Source organism: Anolis sagrei, chromosome 2 (assembly GCF_037176765.1).
Source record: "Anolis sagrei isolate rAnoSag1 chromosome 2, rAnoSag1.mat, whole genome shotgun sequence".
In the NCBI taxonomy this organism is placed as follows: Eukaryota; Metazoa; Chordata; class Lepidosauria; order Squamata; family Dactyloidae; genus Anolis; species Anolis sagrei.
Window position 1 is genome coordinate 165,154,743 of NC_090022.1, and position 20,831 is coordinate 165,175,573.

The window sequence follows — 20,831 nt, forward strand, 5'->3', positions numbered from 1 at the left end:
GGGAGAGCAACCCAACGGGTAGTTAAAGGGGACATTCTGCAAGGAATTGTTTCCTTTATTCAGGGAAGGCACACTGGAACAGTCACGTTTCCAGGCTCCTCCTAAAGACCGCCAATGTGGGGGCTTGCCTGATATCCTTGGGAAGTGAGTTGCAGAGTTGGGGGCCATCACAAGAGAAGGCCCTCTCCCTCGTCCCCACCAATCGTGCCTGCAAAGGGGCGGGAGAGAGAGCAGGGCCTCTCCAGATGATTGATTGTGTGGGTTTGTACACAGAAATGCGGTCACGCAGGTAGGTGGGTCCCAAACCATTCAGGGCTTTGTACCTTGAATTGGGACCGGAAAATGAACCGCAGCCAATGGAGCTCCTTAAACAGGGGGGTTGACCGCTCCCTGTGAGTCGCTCCAGTTAGTAACCTAGCTGCCGCCCGTTGTACCAATTGAAATTTGCAAGCTGTCTTCAAGGGCAGCCCTACATAGAGTGCATTACAGCAATCCAATCTGGAGGTGACTAAGGCGTGGACAACGATGGCCAGATCCAACTTCATGAGGTACGGTCGCAGTTGGCGCACTAGTTTTAATTGTGCAAAGGCCCTCCCAGCCACCGCCGATGCTTGAGCTTCAAGTGTTAGCGATGAGTCTAGGAGGACACCCAAGCTGTGGACCTGTGACTTCAAGGGGAGTGCAACCCCATCAAGGACAGGTTGCCACCCTATACCCCAATCCGGCTTGAGGCTTTGTCCTCACATACTCTATAAATTAATAGCATTTTGATTTTTCCTTCTGTCTCCTACCCACTATGGTGTGAAATATGGAAACCCACTGGGAAACCTTGGGCTAATCACACTCTCAAGAAATCTTTTCACAAAACCCTCGTGATAAAGTTGCTTTAGGGTTATGTCAGAAACAACTTGAAGGCTCACATAACTGTATCACAAGCAATGTTGTTAAATTATAACTACCATTGCAGGTCACTGGCCATAAAGTCTGGGGTAGAGAGCCAGATTACTCACCTTGATGTGTTAAGGTGTGAATTATATCCAAGCATCAAGTTATCTTCATATTGTTCAATGGAGACACCACATAGCATAGCTCAGACACTAGTCATCTACCTGCACTATGTATCAGTAAAAATTCCTTTCAATTGGAATATTAATGTAGGAAATATGAGAAGGGGGTTGATTTTTTTATTTTTAGTAATTTTTATGTCCTGTTGTCTATCTTAAGGGAGTTTTAATGCGAGAGTACATACCACTTCTTTTTTTTTCCAGAGAGGAAATATCATAATATGTACAATCACTACTAGAAAGACAAGCTACCTGCAAAGATCTGCTCCTACTGTTTTCACTCTATGATCTCTTCAGCTTTTCGCGTTATCTGGCTGCAGTAGAAAGAGGATGAAAAAAAGTTCAAAGTTTCTTAAACTTTTTCACACAAGGAATTTTTATTCGACCTCGGGTTTAAAATTAAATGGGTATGCAAATCAAGCATAAATAAAGAAGAAATGTATTTTAAAGCAATTATCTGGTATATATAATTTTACCATTTATTAAAGTTGAAAGCCAATCTGCATACTAATGAGATGGATGTGTTTATTTTATTTTTATTTTTTAAAAAGAATCATGGCTAAATATATGATACTGCCGGATGTAGAGCATCCTCAAAATGTTTCATGACATACTTGGTTTGTAGTAATGAAATGGCAGGCTGTAGTCTGCTGGCTCTCCTTTTTTCTCCTAAATTGAGAGACCACAATGGGATGTTTCTGGGGTCTGTGTCTTCCATTTAAAGGTTCTAGGTTGCAGAGAGGGCCATATGCTTGAAATGGACCCACACCTACCTCCTTCTTGTTCCCAGTATGGCCTGTTCACATACATGAACACAATCCAGATGTTTTCCGCCTTCCCCAAACAAATGATAATAACTCAAGAGAGATATTGACAAGCTGGAATGTGTCCAGAGGAGGGCGACTAAAATGATCAAAGGTCTGGAAAACAAGCCCTATGAAGAGCGGCTTAAGGAGCTGGGCATGTTTTAGCCTGAAGAAGAGAAGGCTGAGAGGAGACATGATAGCCATGTATAAATATGTGAGAAGAAGCCACAGGGAGGAGGGAGCAAGCTTGTTTTCTGCTTCCCTGGAGACTAGGACGCGAAACAATGGCTTCAAACTACAAGAAAGGAGATTCCATCTGAACATTAGGAAGAACTTCCTGACTGTGAGAGCCGTTCAGCAGTGAGGGCCAGGTAAATGACCTTGGAAGGCTGTATCTGGCCCCCGGGCCTTAAAAGTTTGAGGACCCCTGCTGTAAAGTTTTAAGTCAGAACACATCTGTCAGGGAACCTGAGAAAGTCACAATCCATGAGTTTACTAGATCCCCCCACTCACCAAATCGTATGTCTACGTCCAAGAATATTCCTTATGTGAGACAATATCTTTTCCATGATTGAATCACTACTACCACGGGAGAAAAATAGCTTTATTTCTCAAAAATACTTGTCTGATGACAGCAATAGGAGCTAAAACATTGTCAAGTTTTTGTTAAACCAGCCATTTCAATGGCATACAAAAGAATTTTACAATACAGTGCTAAACATTACAAATAAAAGATATCCAGTAAATGCCAACTCAAATGGATAGCTTGCAGTGTGAGCACTGTTTAAACATGCCACAGTGAACATGAAGTTGAACATAGCTCGTACGAGTGAGTCTCCTGTTCCTTAAATACAAATTGTGTAATTAAAGCTAAGGGAGCATGAGATACCGCACACGAGCCAGTTACGCACAGCTCTTTTGACAGCCCTGAGGTTGTAAGAGAGCAAGAATCCTGCCTGAAAGTGGGTCCCAGCTATGCTCCTTTGAGGTGAGAGGAATACAGCACAATTAGCAGGGCTGGAATTTCAAAGTTCTAGCACAAAGAGCTCCAGAACTTGATGTAAACACCATAAACCCCATTAAAAACAAAATTATATCTACATGGCTAGACTTGGTACTGCTTGAAGTGTGTTGACAAGGCAAACCAGCCTTCTTTTTGATTTTCAGTCTGTACAAATGGAGAAAAAAAGATACAGTGAGTTACATTTCTTTTGTGTGTGTGTGTTTTGTCACCCCCCCCCCCCCCTCTTTATTGACCCTTTCCAATCAATTTCTTGATGTACATGGAGAGATATATCTCTAGAAAACACAGTCAGAATGCTTTGGGACCCTAAACACCGGGATTGTGGCGCAGCTGGCTGTGTGTCAGCTGCATAAAAGATCACTCTGACCAAAAGGTCATGAGTTCGAAGCCAGCCCGGGTTGGAGTGGGTTTCCAACCAATTGTATGTAGCCTGTTGTCGACCTTTGCAACCCGAAAGACAGTTGCATCTGTCAAGTAGGAAAATTAGGTACCACCTTAAAAAGTGTGGGGAGGCTAAATTAACTGATTTATGAGGCCATAAAGAAGACTCCAGCAAAGCATTCCAGCAGGGAAGCATGCGGGGAATGCGGAAGTGCTTCATCAGTGTCGCAGATGGACGATGAAAGCGACAGCTCCCTTGGTGGCCAGAAAAAGTTAAATAGCCTCTGTCTATGTCTGTATATGTTTGTATGTCAAAAATTGGCATTGAATGTTTGCCATATATGTGTACACTGAGTCCCCTGCAGGGTGAGAAGAGTGGAATATAAAAGCTGTAAGTAAATAAATAAATAAACATGGTACAACTGTTTGAACGTTGGACTAAGATTCCAGGATTCAACACAACACGCTCACTGAAAATCCACTGAAGCACCTGGGGAATGTCATGCTCATCCTTAGAGCTGCAGTTGCCAAACTTTTCTGATCATGGAATCCTTCAGAATGCATTTATTTTCCATGCAACCCTAACGCTTATCCCTGATTTGTGTAATCAAAATTATGTTCTGGATCATTTCATGCTAATTCAAATAAGTTTCTCAATTTCCTACATAACATCTAATTTTGAGTAAATTTAACTCTGATATTTTATGAATACTATCTCAATTCCCAACATCTCAAAAGCTATACAAGATGTTTTATGTAGTTGAACAGGGTTTAAAATGGTTTGATATTTTTTCCATAGTTCTATGCAAAATAAGTATCTCCAGAACTTTGTAAAGATGGCACAACAAGGAGATTGGTCTATAGTTTTTTGTATCATTACGGTCTTTGCCTGGTTTCAAGATGGCTATGACTCTTGCTTTCCTCCAGATTTTGGGGATCTGACAGGATGCAATGCAGTTGTTCAACAGCCAGCACCTTTCTTTTGGACAAAAGTTCTTAATTTGTTCCATTCTTAGATCATCCGGTCCAGCGGCTTTGCCATTTTTACATTTACTGAACGCCATGTCCAATTCAGTACATTTAGTATAATGCCAACTTTTTAAACTTTGTGTTTTTAAATACATTACAATTGTACTCAGTCCGGGTTTAATTCCATTTGAATGTTTGTATTATTTGGGTTTTAATTTACATATTATATTATATGCTATTTTAGTTATGTTTTGCATTTTATATTTTGTGAGGCATTGAATTTTGCCATTTATTTTTTTGTGAACCACTCCGAGTCCCCTCAGGGATAGAGAAAAGCGATATATAAATGAAATAAAAATAAATAAATGAATTTAAATGTTTTTAGTGTTAGCTGCTTCAAACCTCCTTTGTGAGAGAAGTGGGATATGAATACAAATAGTACATACATACATATTTGACACCAATAGTTGTAGCACAAATCAGCTATTACAGAGACTATGTGGGTTTGTAACACTCCATTTTAAATTAGATTTTAAAGATTTTTGTGGAACCCTCATGTTGCCTTTGTGGAATCCTAGTGTTCCATGGAACACAGTTTGGGAACCACTGCCTTAGAGGAAGGCAACGGAAAACCTCCTGAAAATATATCTTGTCAAGAGACTTCTAGATTGGAGCTGCCATAAATCAGTCAAAGCACACAACAAGAACACTTCTTGATTTTACAATCTAACAAATTCTGCATTCTGTCTAAGAATCTAGGAACCAAAGAGGCCACACATTCCAAGCAGTGTCAATTTATGAAGCTGTGCTATTGTGATCCCACTGATAATGATTTTAGTCAGAAACTAAGGTTTTATTGAGTTTTACTGAACCACTAGAAATACAATCATCCCCATTCCCCAAGATGCTGAATTCCCATTTATAGATATTGATATTCCTCAGTCCTTTCTTTTCCTCTTGAATTCTGCTGTCTCAGGGATTACCATAACTATAATCAAACTCTCTTTTACTCAACCACAATTACTCCTGGATTTTTTTAAAAATTGTTTACCAGTGACAATCTTAAACTTTCCTTAATATTTTTACTTTTATCATTCTCATTCTTTTTTTCAGGCATGTTTGCACCAGTACTTTGCAGATGGTAAATTACATTCATTCCAATGAACAATTGCAGTCAATAGTTTATTGTGGTGCTATTTATTTATTTAGCATTTGTGGTGGTTTCCCCAAGCATACTGACACGCTTTTGTGTGTGAATGGTGTTAATTCAACTTTATAAGGATTAGCATTTGCTCATCAACACTAATAAACAAGTAATACAAACCTTTGTCCTGTAATTGTTGTTTCTCAACAGCACATTTCCCAGTGAGATACTCTGTGGTAGACAAGTCTTTAGATCTGGAGGAATAAAAAAAAGAGGGGGAGGGATCCTTAAGCAATTCTTCTGTAAATTCCCATTCCAGTCTGAAAGTGGATGGCAAGAGTTGAGACTTTGAGGGTAGTTTCAGGATGCGAAGGAGATACAATTTCCAGATAAAAGCTAGTTTTGATGCTTCCTGACTGGAAGAAAATTTCCTCTAGGTATAGAGATTAAGGATTATCCACAAGAGGCAGTGTTTGTCAGTGTTCTGTGAATCCATAGGAGCGATCACAGAAAAAATAATGGCTCTAGGTAAAAGCCTCTCTGTGGAATTTGCCCCAGCTTTCAAGCGGGATGAAAACTAAGAAAAGCGCCCTTTCATTGGAATAATCAACCTCAAAGCCAACCTTAAAAACTCTGGTATAGACACTGAGAACTGGGAAGTCCTGGCCCTTGAGCACTCCAGCTGGAGGTCAACTGTGACCAGCAGTGCTGCAGAATTTGAAGAGGCACGAATGGAGGGTGAAAGAGAGAAACGTGCCAAGAGGAAGGTGCGTCAAGCCAACCCCGACCGAGACTGCCTTCCACCTGGAAACCGATGCCTTCACTGCGGGAGAAGATGGAGGTCAAGAATAGGGCTCCACAGTCACCTACGGATCTATAAGAATACTGATGCTGGAAGACTATCCTACTTGGCCAACGAGGAATCGCCTAAGTAAGTAAGTAAGTAAGTAAGTAAGTAAATCAACCTACAAGAAGACTGAAGACTGGAAATCTCCTCAATTTAAAGGCAAGTCTTTTGACTTCTCAAATTAACTCTGTGTAAATTTGACTACAAGATTTATGTGTTGTGTGGGTTCTGGACTGTATGACCGTGTCCTGGCAGCATTTTCTCCTGACTTTTCACCTTCACCTGTGGCTGACATGTTCAGAGGAGCAGAGAAGAAAAATGGGTTCCCCTAACACTGTGGAGACCAAAATCCACTGATTGTGGTAATATGAAAATAACTAAATTAACTAAATGTATATAATACACATATCAAAAAAACAACTGCCACATTCACCTTTAGTAGAAACAACTGGTCTTCTCTTGAAGTATAAAACACAGTCTTCGTGTGAGTAAAGGACATTTACTCACCCGAAGACTGTGTTTTATATTTCAAGAGAAGACCAGTTGTTTCTACTTAATGTGAATGTGGCAGTTGTTTTTTTGATATGTGTATTATATACATTTAGTTAATTTAGTTATTTTCATATTACCACAATCAGTGGATTATGTTCAGAGGAGCCACAGATGCAGGCAAAACATCAGGAGAAAATGCTGCGACAACACAAGTCATGCAGTCCGGAAACCACATGATGCCGCAGTGATTCCGGCCACGAAAGCCTTCGACAATACATTATGAGCATGTGTTTTAGCTAACAACAACTCCCTCCCTTTTCTGAATTTCATAAACCAGACTGCTATTGCAATTTATGGAAGAGCTGACTCAAATTGGAACCAGAATTAAGCAAGACTTTAAGAATATAATATAATCCAAGCAAATCTTAGGAATCACAAAACAGATTGCACAGATTGAACAAGTCAAGTGAGTCCAAGTACAATAGATTAGAAAGACATCTCCCTGTCTTACTCAATTATCACCAAAGCCTCTCTGGAATGAAATCCTGGTGTGGCTCAACTTAGGAGGTTCAACTACATGTTATTTGATCCAGATTGTGATCTTGGATTGATAAAAGGTCTTCTCATGTCTCCCACTGCAAAGATTTTCCCCAACACAAGTCTCTTAGCACTGGAATCCAAATCTGGACTGGTGCTGTCACAGAATGAGAGCAATGTATAAAATCCCTCCACCATGCAAGGGGGTCCAATGTGGCTAAGCAGTGGTTCTCAACCTGGGGTCTCCAGATGTTTTTGAATTTCAACTCCTCACAGCTAGTAAACTGGATGGGATTTCTGGGAGTTGTAGGCCAAAAACATCTGGGGACCCCAGGTTGAGAACCCCTGGGCTAAGGCATCTGTGTGGGAATAAGAGGGTCCACTGCAAACTATGGGGGTTAATGAGCAGATATCTATGCGTGAAACATACTTGCTGGTTCCTGCTTTCTTCTATTTTCTCTGGAGTCTTCTGTAACAGTTGCCTTGCTGTAAGCTTCTCTGAGATAGAAAGCAAGAGGGGTGGGAGGAAAGAAATCTAATAAACATTGAGTGACTGATGGGATTATTCTTTTTCATAAACAAATGGCTGAGCCCTGATTGGATTTGGAGAACTGATGAAATCGGGTACAGCAATCCTCCTAGATGCTCTTTCTTCCCCAAAATTTATTTATTGATTTATTTACAGCATTTATATTCCGCCCTTCTCACCCCGCAGGGGACTGAGGGCGGATTACAGTGCACACATATATGGCAAACATTCAATGCCAATTTTGACATACAACATATACAGACATACACAGAGGCTATTTAACTTTTTCTGGCCACCAGGGGAGCTGTCGCTTTCATTGTCCATCTGCGACACTGATGAAGTACTTCCGCACTCCTCGCATGCTTTTTTGCTGGAGTGCTTTGCTGGAATCTTTTTTATGGCCTCATAAATTAGTTAATTTAGCCTCCCCACACTTTAAGGTGGTACCTAATTTTCCTACTTGACAGATAGTTGCATCTGTCGGGTTGCAAAGGTCAACAACAGGCTACACACAATTGGTTGGAAACCCACTCCAACCCGGGCTGGCTTCGAACTCATGACCTTTTGGTCAGAGTGATCTTAATGCAGCTGACACTCAGCCAGCTGCGCCACAATCCCGGTGTGAGAAAGAAAAAGATCAGGTACAGGATGGAGGGAGCCACAGCCGAATCAAGGCCAGTAAATAAAGTTGCTATTGTTGAGGCTGTGGGAAATGTCTCTCTGGGGCTAGGAAGGAAACAGCGAATGTATGTTGCATTCTGAAATAACAAGTCCCTTACTGGGCAATAGAGAGAAAAGTCAAGGATTCAGAAATCAAAGACAAACAGTCTAATGTATAAACCTTAAACACAACTCCCAACTCCATGCTTCAGGAATTGTTTTAATTATATTGTTATTACTATTATATAATAATAATAATAATAATAATAATAATAACAACAACAACAACAACAATAATGATGGCATACATTTACAATCATACTCAACAGTTGGAAGATGGCACAGGAGCCATCCAGTCCAGCTTCCTGTATTTTGGGAAATTGTGTCATTTTAGCTACATAATATTGATTGCAGGATTCTAAGTTCAAAAGCTCCTGGCCTACCTGTAAAAATATGAAGTCATCTTAATTTTACCTCCTAATATTGGCACCATTAGCAGGAAAAGGTATGTCTTCTTTAGAACTATCCAGAGTTTCTGATACTGGAACAGATACCTCAACTGTCCTCCTTCCCTTTTCTAGAAAACACAGAAAGGCCAGTTTCTGATTATTGGAAGATCACTAGGTGATATAATTAAACTATTTTAAGTAAAAGTGTGCTCTTAGAGAGCCAGTGTGTTGTACAGTGGCTTGAATGTCAAACTAGGACTCTAGGAGACCAGGGTCCCTACTCAGTCATGAAAATCTGCTGAGTAAGCTTGGACAAGACACAGTCTCTTTGCCACGGAAAAAATCAATAGCCAGGGTAGCCTTAGGATTATCATAAATTGAAAACAACTTGAAGGAACATACCGTATTTCTTCAACTGTAAGATGCCACTGATTGTAAGACACACCATAATTTTAGTATCACCGCTACCAACAAAATACATAAGATACATCTGCAATTCTAAGATGCACCCCCTTTTTAGAGATGTTTATATGGGGAAAAGTAAGTCTTAGAAATACAGTAACAACAAACTTTAAGTGCATATTAAACAAAGAAGCATCTAGGTTTTTTAAGGTCAAAAGATTCTGTTAGATAAAAACAACTGCATGAATATGATAGGACGTTATATTGGAACATACCAGTCAAGTTAACAAGTGGTGATAGAATTGGTGAAACTGGTGGAGACACAGAAATAGATAATCTCTGCTGATTGGTCAGCAACAACAGTTTGCCACGTGCCTCTGCGCTCTGGCGATTCAGCTCAGCTATTCGTTCATCCAAACTGCTTGGAAATTCCTTCACTCTGCTTATGGCTTGGCTATCTCCCTAGGAGAGCATTCAAGGGACACTTTACAAAGGCATCTTATAAAGAAATTTTAAATTTCTTGCATTACTGATCACAGCATATAAGATTTTACATATCAGATCTATACAACTGCAGTGGGTAGTCATCATACTCTCCTTCAATAATTTAGTTCTCGTAAAATAATGCTGCTTGTTAAGACAAAAGGTAAGGTTCAGAAGTATCATTCTCCAACAGAACTGTAGCAGACAAATGACAATGCAAGACACACAATTTTGGATTTGGATTTTAACAACTTGGACTTTAAATGAAGTGTTAAATATACCACTGCATAAGAAATTACTACACAAACTGAAAAAGGGTAAACAATTGTTATATTTTTAACCAAACACTGGCTAAAAGGGTTTTGGTTAAAAAAAGGGTTTTTGCCCCAGAATAATATTTTAAACTGGATAATAGTAACTGGTAGGATCCCAACAATATTGTTGCAACCCAGAGTAGGAAACTGGACCCTCAGACAACAATCCACCACACTTGACTTCAGGAAAACAATCCTTCTTTATGGATGAAAGATGAATACAAAATTTATTTATTTATTTATTTATTTATTGCATTTGTTGACCGCCCCTCTCAGCCCGAAGGCGACTCGGGGCGGTTCACAACAACAAAAAAGACCGTGTACAAAAAGCCGAGACGATACAGACCAGACAATACAACATAACATATACTTAAACTAAAAAACCGCTTCGTCAAGTCCTGGGGTCATAGCCAAAATTCACAGTCCTAGTTCAGTCCATAGTCATTCAATGCACTCAGTTGAAGGCCTGCTCGAAGAGCCATGTTTTCAGGCCCCTACGAAAGGCCATCAAGGAGGGCGCCTGTCTAACTTCAGCAGGGAGGGTGTTCCACAGCCGGGGGGCCACCACCGAGAAGGCCCGCTCCCTCGTCCCCGCCAGACGTGCCTGTGAGGCAGGCGGGACCGAGAGAAGGGCCTCCCCGGATGATCTCAAGGCCCTCGTGGGCTCGTAGGCCGAGATGCGGTCTGCAAGGTATTTTGGGCCGGAACCGTTTAGGGCTTTGTAGGATAACACCAGCACCTTAAATTGGGCCCGGTAGCAGATCGGCAGCCAGTGGAGCTGGGACAGCAGAGGCGTTGTATGCTCTCTGCTTCCAGCTCCCGTTAACAACATGGCTGCCGCGCGCTGGACTAGCTGGAGCTTCCGGACCGTCTTCAAGGGCAGCCCCACGTAGAGAGCGTTGCAGTAGTCGAGGCGGGATGTGACCAAAGCGTGTACCACCGTGGCCAAGTCAGACTTCCCAAGATACGGGCGCAGCTGGCGCACGAGCCTAAGCTGTGCAAATGCTCCCCTGGTCACCGCTGAAACCTGGGGCTCCAGGCTCAGCGATGAGTCCAGGGTCACACCCAAGCTGCGAACCTGCGCCTTCAAGGGGAGTGCGACCCCGTCCAGCACAGGCTGTAACCCTATACCCTGTTCGGCCTTGCGACTGACCAGGAGTACCTCTGTCTTGTCTGGATTTAATTTCAGTTTGTTCGCCCTCATCCAGACCATTACAGCGGCCAGGCACCGGTTCAGGACTTCGACGGCCTCCTTAGTAGCAGGTGGGAAGGAGTGACAGAGTTGGACGTCATCTGCGTACAGGTGACACCGCACCCCGAAACTCCGGATGATCTCACCCAGCGGCTTCATGTAGATGTTAAACAACAAGGGGGACAAGATGGAACCCTGAGGAACGCCACAGGTCAACGGCTGCGGCGTTGAACAGGAGTCCCCCAACAACACCTTCTGGGTACGACCCTCCAGAAATGATCGGAGCCACTGCAGAGCAGTGCCCCCGAGGCCCATCTCTGCAAGGCGCCCCAGAAGAATACCGTGGTCGACGGTATCGAAGGCCGCTGAGAGGTCCAGGAGCACCAACAGGGACACACTCCCCCTGTCTAGCTCCCGACGGAGATCATCCACTAAGGCGACCAAGACCGTCTCGGTACCATGCCCCGGTCTGAAACCAGACTGTGCCGGATCCAGATAATCCGTGTCTCTCAAGAATACCTGGAGTTGTGAGGCCACCACGCTTTCCATGACTTTGCCCAAAAAGGGAAGATTGGAAACAGGCCGAAAGTTGTCCAATTTAGTGGGGTCGAGTGATGGTTTCTTCAACAGCGGCTTTATAACAGCCTGTTTTAGGCTCGCTGGAATCTTGCCTTCCCGAAGGGAGGCGTTAACCACCACCGTTACCCACTCGGCCAATCCCCCTCTGGCCTCCTTAAGAAGCCAGGATGGGCAGGGGTCTAGGATGGACGTGGTGGGTCTCATCCCTCCAAGTACCTTGTCCACATCCTCGGGTTTCACAAACTGAAAAGAATCCAACAAAATCTGACAAGCAGGTGCTTGTGTCACATCCACGGAGACTGCATCTAAAGTGGCGTCCAGCCCGGAACGGATCAAAGCGACTTTGTCTGCAAAGAACCGAGCAAATGCTTCACAGCGCGTTGCCGAGTTGTCAGGGCTCCCACCGGTAGGGGGAGTTAAAAGACCTCTGACAACCCGGAACAACTCCGCCGGACGGTTCTTTGCAGACGCAATAGTGGCCGCAAAGAAAGTTTTCTTTGCGGCTTTTATTGCCGCGGCGTATGCCCTCAAAAAGGACACAAACCGTGCTCGGTTTGACTCGCTTGGGTCCGATCGCCACACGCTCTCTAGAACCCTCTTCCTTCGCTTCATCGCTGCCAGCTCCTCGGTGAACCAAGGGGCTGGTTTAGCTCGGTTACTTGAGAGGGGACGTTCCGGAGCGATCATGTCAATAGCCCTGGTCATCTCCCCATTCCAGAGAGCGACCAAGGCCTCGACATTGTCGCCTACCGCGGCGGCGGGAAACTCCCCAAGAGCCGTCAGGAATCCGTTCGGATCCATTAGCCTCCTGGGGCGGACCATCTTAATGGGTCCTCCACCCTTGCGGAGGTTAGGGGGCGCAGTAAGCCTAAATCTAATCAGGAAGTGGTCGGACCACGGCAACGGAGAGATGGACAACTCCTCCACACCGCCACCCTGCTCCCATCCCTGGCAGAAAACCAAGTCCAATGTGTGTCCAGCACAGTGGGTGGGGCCAGTTATTTGTTGGGACAGCCCCATGGTTGCCATGGCGGACATGAAGTCCTGAGCTGCACCTGTGAGGGTTGCCTCGGCGTGGATGTTGAAGTCCCCCAGCACAAGGAGCCGTTGGGACTCCACCACCAGGCTCGAGACCACCCCCGCTAGCTCAGGTAGGGAGACTGTAGTGCAGCGAGGTGGACGGTACACTAACAGAATCCCTATTCTGTCCCGGTCACCCACCCTCAGGTGGACGCATTCAAAATTTGTGGTCTGCGGGATGGGGCTCCTGGTTAGATGGATGGTATCTCTATAGACCACTGCGACCCCGCCTCCCCGTCCTCCGGCTCTTGGTTGGTGTTGCACGGAGAAACCTGGAGGACAAAGCTGGGAGAGATTTACGCCCCCCGCTTCATCCAACCAGGTCTCCGTGATGCACGCCAGATCTGCCCGTTCCTCCAGGATTAAGTCCTGAATCCAAGTTGTTTTTCCGTTGACAGACCTGGCGTTCAACAACACCACCTTCAAGCCAGAGGGCTTGAAGAAATATGCAAAGAAATATGCAAAGGTAACAAGTCACAGTAAATATCAGCAACAAGAAATGTCCATAAACAAGATCATGAAACCCACAGCAAAACTGCTGAATCCTGGAACCTGGTAGCAATCCACTAACCGCACTTGGAACAACTAGAAAACCTCCGAGGAACAAAGGCACTTGAATCAGGAGACCTGCAAAAGCTTGCACATGAATCTGGAACGATGCCTAGTCTGAAGCTGCATTCAGGCCAGGCATACTTAAGGCCGAGAAATCTATTGCGAGACACGCCTGAAGATGTTTGCATTTCTCTTAATCTAGCTGACCTACGTAAACTTTGTGCTTCCCCCCGGCTCTGCCAAATCTGCTCCCGCCTATCCTCATTAGGCGGACCAGGTGTCAGATTCTCTGGAGAACTAAGACTGGGAGGAAAAGGGAGTGAAACGTCTACGCTCGGCTCGGAATGCATGTTCTTATGGGAATCTTGACTTTCATTTTCCAAGGCTGTAGGATTTTCACTACTCAAACCATCATCTAAATTGGCCCCAGAATTCACATTGACATCTACATTGGCATCAGGAAATACAATCAGAGAATCAGGTTCAGGTTCACACACAGGCTGAAGCCCAACAAATATGGGAAAATTGATCCAGTATTTTTATCAATAGTTACCAAGTGTAAGCTTTTGGGATAAAGAATCTGATAGGATTCTGTACCCATAAAAAGAAGACAATTAAAATATCTAAGAGAAAATATATTAAATGTACATGAGTAACAGCAAGACCAAAACTACAAAAAATAGAGGTGGGGGGGGGGGGGGGAGCCAATTTCTTCTGAGCAGTTGTTTAAATAGAATTGGACACAATTTGATGTTAGATCATGTGTAAGTTAGCTGAAGCATCACACACAGAGACAACAACGTACAAATGACTTATCATTAAGAACAATTAAAACTTGTGCGCCAACTGCGACCTTACCTTGTGAAGTCTGACTTGGCCATGGTAGTCCATGCCTTAGTTACCTCTAGATTGGACTACTGTGATGCACCCTATGTGGGGCTACCCTTGAAGACGGCCTGGAAACTACAACTTGTCCAACGTTTGGCAGCCAGATTAATAACTGGGGCTAGTTACATTACTGCTCCCCTCAACGTTTCTGTGACTGGAGTACACCCCCCCCCCCTTGTGAGAAAGCTTGGTTCCACAACCCCGTTTTTATGAACTCCCTCTTTGCAAATAACTTGCTCCTCTTATCTCACCTGAGTTTTTTAACATTTTATCCTGCACATGTGGCCCGCCCATTGTCACTGTGATTGCGTTTATTGTAATGTTATATTGTTAATGTATTCATATGTTTTTGTGTAATTATGATGTTCTTGCTTGTTGCTTATGTTTTTGGTTTTATTTTGCTGTAGTATGTTGTTTGGGCTTGGCCTCATGTAAGCCACCCCGAGTCCCCATTGGGGAAGATGGTGGCGGGGTATAAATAAAGATTATTATTGTTGCTGTTATTGTTGTTATTATTATTATTAAATAACAGGAGCGAGACCACGGCAGTGAGAGAAATCTACCTCTTGGAAGGGAAGTTCACTCCTGGAAGAGCTATATCATGGGGAAAAGGTGTCTTCACTGAAGCTTTATCACCAATCCTTGTTTTCACAACAAGCCCAGTTTTTCAAAATCCAATTTTCACAAGGAAAGAAAGGGGGGGGGGGGGGTGAAATCTTCTGAATAGAGGCACAGAAAGAAAAATAAATACCACAGGTGTGTTAACCCTTCCTTGTGCTATCCAAAGCCTATATATATACATAAACACACAAACACACATATCTGGCTGGTGTTATACTTAATAAATGTACCTGTTACAACCTACCAACAAATTCAACTTAAGAACAAACCTACATAACCTATCATGTTTGTAACTTGGAGACCGTTTGTATACAAGTTTATTCATCTAGACCACTTCTTCTTGCCACTCTCTATCCCTTTTGGCCCGATAAATTTTTATGTCACTCTAGTAAATAGGTTGAAAATAATTAGCAAATCAGCATTTGAAATGCTTGCTAAACAGGCTGATTTTCATTCTCTTAAGTTTATTCTTCAATTCTCTTGGGTTTTCCTTCATGCTGGAACCAATTCTGAGCATGTCCTTTTTAACTTGCCTTCACTTAAAATAAAACAAAAATCTGTAATATACCATTTCTGACTCCAGCTTAGTGGCCAGTGAAGTTTTTTTTAATGTAAAAAACCAACTTCAGAACAATCCCAAGAGTGCAAAATACATCCTATATGTAGAGGTTTCAGCAATGCTTATCTTTGAAGAAAAAAATTGAGTGAATAGGATGGCATTTTATAAAATCTCAGAAAAAGGTAGTCCCCAGAAAACAGAAGAACTTACTAAGTTTACAGAAATCGGGGCTACAGGAAATCAGCATTTATTCTTTTTCTTCTGATACCCTACTTCTATTGTCTGTATCTGTGTTTGGTCACCACAAAAAGAAAGTAACATCTGACTTGACATTCTGTACATACATCTTATGGGGAATTATTTACAAAGTGAATAATTATGTAAATGCAAGTGCAAAAGCATGCATAAACTCACTATTCTTTTTAGAGGTGGTTACAGAACAGAAGAAACTCTGGATTTAAATACTCATTCATGGCATGCTAGATTGGCCTTTCATGCATACCTGCTCTTCCATAGATCCATCCTGCTTTCTGTCTAGTTGTTGCAAATTGCTGCTGGTCTCCTGGCTGCGATGTCTGAATTTGTTCAGCTGAGATTTAATAATGGAATTCTGGAGTATGAGCTCAACTATTTGCTTCTGGAAATCATCATTCTGTGTATCCACCATGGGTGCACCAGGACTGATTCTCTCTAAAAAGTCACTCAAATCTTGTCCCACTTCTGCAGAGAAGTTTTCTACTAGTAGGTGGTCATCTGAGCAATGAGAATTTTGCAACGATGTGGTTGCAACAGGACCACCGGCTCTTTGGACAAAAGGACAGATATTCTCCTGTACCACTGGTGACTGGTGTAAGGCAAAAGGCTTCTGCTCTTCATTTTGCTCTTTTGTAGAATATTCTATGGAAAAGAAATAAAAGCAAACCAAATACTTTTGCATTTCATCATAAATGAAGGATGCTAACAAAGGGTGAAAGTGAGGTAACTGAATTCCGAGGGTGGGGGGTGGGGGAGGCATGTTACTATGCTAGTTAGGAGTGCCAACACTATCCCTGCTCTGAAATATATTATTTGAATACACATTTAACACATCTGTAATCCATTCCAAATGACTCATTTTAAAATACTCTGAAGTAAATGTGCTTTTAAAATCACTTATTTTACACACAGGACCAACAGTACTTTTCAGACATATTCTGACTGGCTTGGCATTTTTGTTTTTTAAAAAACTGTAAAATATGTGTATTTGCTCCTTGTGTTTTAAGTGCATTTTACCCAAATACAAGTGTAAAACGAACACATTTGTTTCTTTTTTTTATCTGTGCGATTTACAGGGAGCGGTCAACCCCCCTGTTTAAGGAGCTCCATTGGCTACCGTTCATTTTCTGGCCCCAATTCAAGGTGCAGTTTCTTACCTACAAAGCCCTGAACGGTTTGGGACCCGCCTACCTGCGTGACCGCATTTCTGTGTACGAACCCACAAGATCTCTTCGATAATCTGGAGAGGTCCTGCTCTTGCTCCCGCCCCCCTCACAGGTGCGATTGGTGGGGACGAGGGAGAAGGCCTTCTCGGTGGTGGCCCCCCGACTCTGGAACTCACTTCCCAAGGATATCAGGCAAGCCCCCACATTGGCAGCCTTTAGGAGGAGTCTGAAAACATGGCTGTTCCAATGTGCCTTCCCGGAATAAGGAATAATTCCCAGCAAAATGTCCTCAGAAGCACTTTAACTATTTGTTGGATTGTGCTACCTTTACTTCTTTTAAACTCTCCTACTAGATATATCCTACCTTTGTTCATGCCCAGTGTTCATCTTTTAATTTTAAACTAGTACATTTGGCCCGGCCATAGGTTTTTAAATCTTTGTGTGTTATTGTATATATGTGACTTATATTCATTGTATTGTTTTTGTTTATTCTTTTTTGTTATTGATATGTTGTCGGGCTTGGCCTCATGTAAGCCGCTCCGAATCCCCTGGGGAGATGGTGGCAGGGTATAAATAAAGTATTATTATTATTATTATTATTATTATTATTATTGTCGTGTCAGGAGTGACTCCTGGTGTGAGAGAATTGGCCGTCTGCAAGGACATTGCCCAGGGGACGCCTGGATGATTTTGATGATTTTGATGGGAGGCTTCTCTCATGTCCCTGCATGAGGAGCTGGAGCTGATAGAGGGAGCTCATCCGCCTCTCCCCAGATTCGAACCTGCGACCTGTCGGTCTTCAGTCCTGCCGGCACAGGGGTTTAACCCACTGCGCCACCAGGGGCTCCATTATTATTATATTTCTTTTTCAAACCAATCAGCTGGGAGAAGCAAACAAGAAAGGCCATCTTGCCATCTGGATTGGCAAAGGCTAGCTGTAAAGGCGAAATAAAGGCTTTCTAAAGCTGGACAATATCCAGTGTATTTAGAATTTCACAAGAGTGCCTGATACATATTGAGAATGGAGATGCAGGCAAAACAATCCTCTTACCTCCCTGAACAAGAGGCAAGGCCTTGCTGCTCATCTGCAGTGGTGGAGATAACATGACTGCTGGCTGGAATGTACAAGCTGATACCAAAGGTGCTGGGTAGGCTTTATCTGGAGGATGTAGCAGCACTGCACTTTTACTGGAACAATCAGGCACCTCCACCTTTGCCCCAGTACAGTTTGGGATGGGTTTCTCTGCTGAGACAAATGACATAAATGTGTTGTCGAAGGCTTTCATGGCTGGTATCATTGGGTTGTTGTAGGTTTTTCGAGCTATATGGCCATGTTGTAGAAGCATTCTCTCTTGACATTTCACCTGCATCTATGGCAAGCATCCTCATGGCCATATAGCCCAAAAAACCTACAGCAACCCAGACATAAATGTGCTACATTAGAAAAAAAAAGTGTGGATTATATCTTGTATAAGTAAGTTTTAGGTTCTTTGTTCACAGTATAGAACAGAAGAATTGACTCTTTAGATCTTGGCCTTTATTGTGCCAAGCATCAGCCATCCCCACAATTCACGGGGAGCTTCAATCTCAGAACCTACTAGAGATGTATTAAAAATGTATGAGTGATGTAACTTTTATTCTGAAAGAAAAACACTATGGCGAAAGCACTCTCGCCTCTTATTGCTCTCGTGTCCCAAACAGGAAGCCCGTGTTAGACTTCTGGGTTTTTTTCACCCTTTCCCCAAAGGTAGTTTTGAATGTAAATAGCTTCTTTTATAAAAACAAATGGGTGTAATGTTCCACTGTTAAATCAGTACAGGACTTGTGTCAGGAACAGAATGTGGCATTGGCTCCTGTTGCCATGTTAGACACACATTCCAAAACCCACAATTAATGCAACATGTAGTTGGATCCTTTGGAGCAGGGGTTCGCAAACTTTTTTCAGCCGCAGAGCCCTTTTTGAAGCAAAAGTTTCTCATGGAGCCCTACGTTTTTAAGGAGTATAAACAATGAATGAAGCTATCTAGAAAAAAAATGTATATAAATCTGAAAATTGCACTTAAAAAGTTTTGTTTTAAAGAGGTTTAAAAATCATATCAGATAAAACTTTTTGCAATCAGCATGTAGAATTCTCTTCAAACTCCAGCTTGAGATCACCGGTAACATGGCAAGTTTGTGAGCAGAATGCCTTGGTGATTGCTAGGTGGATGCTCTTACTGCTTTCATATTTTCTGATGTTTTAACATTCCTAATTCTGCCAGGGATTTTCTTTTCAGTCTGGATCCAGTTGCCCAAAGATTAGAAATCCATAGCAAAATCATTTTCCCAGCTGGTACAGATGCATTTCAACCAAGCACAAAGTGTGTACAGAACACTCTACATTGCTATCACAGAATGGGGGTTCTTACAATACGAGTGAATAACAAAGCCCAGATGTTCACCAGTTGAACTCATGATGAGCACTGAAAACAGCAGAGCCTAACCTAATGAATCAGACATACCCCACCTCTCTTCCCCAACACAGTGCCCTCTTAAAATATGGAGATCTTTATGCCCCACCCTGTATTTTAAAACTGACACATCACACAGATTATTTGCATTTATTCCCACTGAGTAGAAGCCGCACACCTTTAGTGGTCTCTGGATTCCTGACTGAAAATTCCCTTGTCTTTCCACAATCTACCATCTTGTCAGAATCTGTGGCTTGAGCCACACCAGTGTGCAACTGTTCATCTTGCGCAACAAGGTTCCGCTGAAACATACTCTAGAAGTCAAAAAGAAGAAATACATTATTTGAGCACTCCCATTAGCTTATGATTAGCAAACAAGAAGCATGACAGACATTTTTCTGCATTCTATTTTTGTAAAAGGTAAGGTAAAGGTTTTCCCCTGACATGAAATCCAGGTGTGGTGCTCATCTCCATTTCTAAGCCGAAGAGCCGGCATTGTCTGTAGACACCTCCAAGGTCATGTGGCCGGCATGACTGCATGGAACGCCGTTACCTTCCCTATTGATCTACTCACATTTGCATGTTTTTGAACTGCTAGGTTGGCAGAAGCTGGGCTGACAGCGGAAGCTCACACCGCTCCCCGAATTCGAACCTGTGACCTTTCGGTCAACAAGCTCAGCAGCTCAGTGCTTTAACCCACTGTGCCACCGGGGGCTCTATTTTTGTAGGCCAGTAAAAACATAATTACTTTCTATTATGATAACCATATACAATAAATTTCCGGGTACAACATGAATGGGGCTATAAGACGACCCCCCCAACTTTAAGAAACAAAATAGAGAATTGGAGATATGCTTGCCAAGACGACTCCCCATACCAGGCACTTCTCGCGAGGCCTGGACAGGAAGAAGAAGAGTGGCCTGATCAGAAGGTCCTCCAGCGCTCCTCAGGCTGCTTTCCTTGTTCTTGTCCAGGCCTCGCGCGAAGCGCCTCTTCTCCAGCGAGACAACGTTGTCTTGCGGGAGGAGAGGCATTTCTCGCGAGGCCTGGACAGGAAGGAGAGTGGACTGAGCAGCGCGGGAAGCAGCCCAGGGGCCCGGCTGCCAACAAAGGAGAGGACTGGGCTTGAGCAAGGAAGGCAGCCAGGAGGGAGGAAGGACGGGGAGCCTGCCTGGGAGGCCGCCATGAGCCAAGGCGGAGGAGGGGAGCCCGAGGTCAAGGCAGCCATAATATGCAATTTTATTATTATTTTAATTTTATACCCGGCGTACTAGACGACCCCAAAATTTTCTAAGGTTTTACATTCCTAAAAAGTCGTCTAGTACCCCGGAATATACGGTAAATAAATATTTCCATCGCAGTGTATCATTGTCACATAGAGGCAATAG

The 20,831-nt window shown here is 43.1% G+C and overlaps 1 protein-coding gene across 1 annotated transcript in view; it reads right to left on the reverse strand.

The window, feature by feature from the left end:
* Positions 1–2,456: 2,456 nt before the first annotated feature.
* Positions 2,457–20,831, reverse strand: part of SPICE1 (spindle and centriole associated protein 1) — a 38,085-nt gene continuing 19,710 nt past the window's right edge. The window contains exons 11-18 of the mRNA XM_060763371.2: positions 19,622–19,757; positions 18,045–18,239; positions 16,075–16,469; positions 9,580–9,766; positions 8,928–9,030; positions 7,695–7,762; positions 5,569–5,642; positions 2,457–3,038 (exon numbers count right to left, since the gene is read on the reverse strand). Of these exons, the coding sequence (XP_060619354.2) occupies positions 2,976–3,038; positions 5,569–5,642; positions 7,695–7,762; positions 8,928–9,030; positions 9,580–9,766; positions 16,075–16,469; positions 18,045–18,239; positions 19,622–19,757 (1,221 nt within the window). The 3' untranslated portion in view covers positions 2,457–2,975. The remainder of the gene's footprint in view (positions 3,039–5,568; positions 5,643–7,694; positions 7,763–8,927; positions 9,031–9,579; positions 9,767–16,074; positions 16,470–18,044; positions 18,240–19,621; positions 19,758–20,831) is intronic.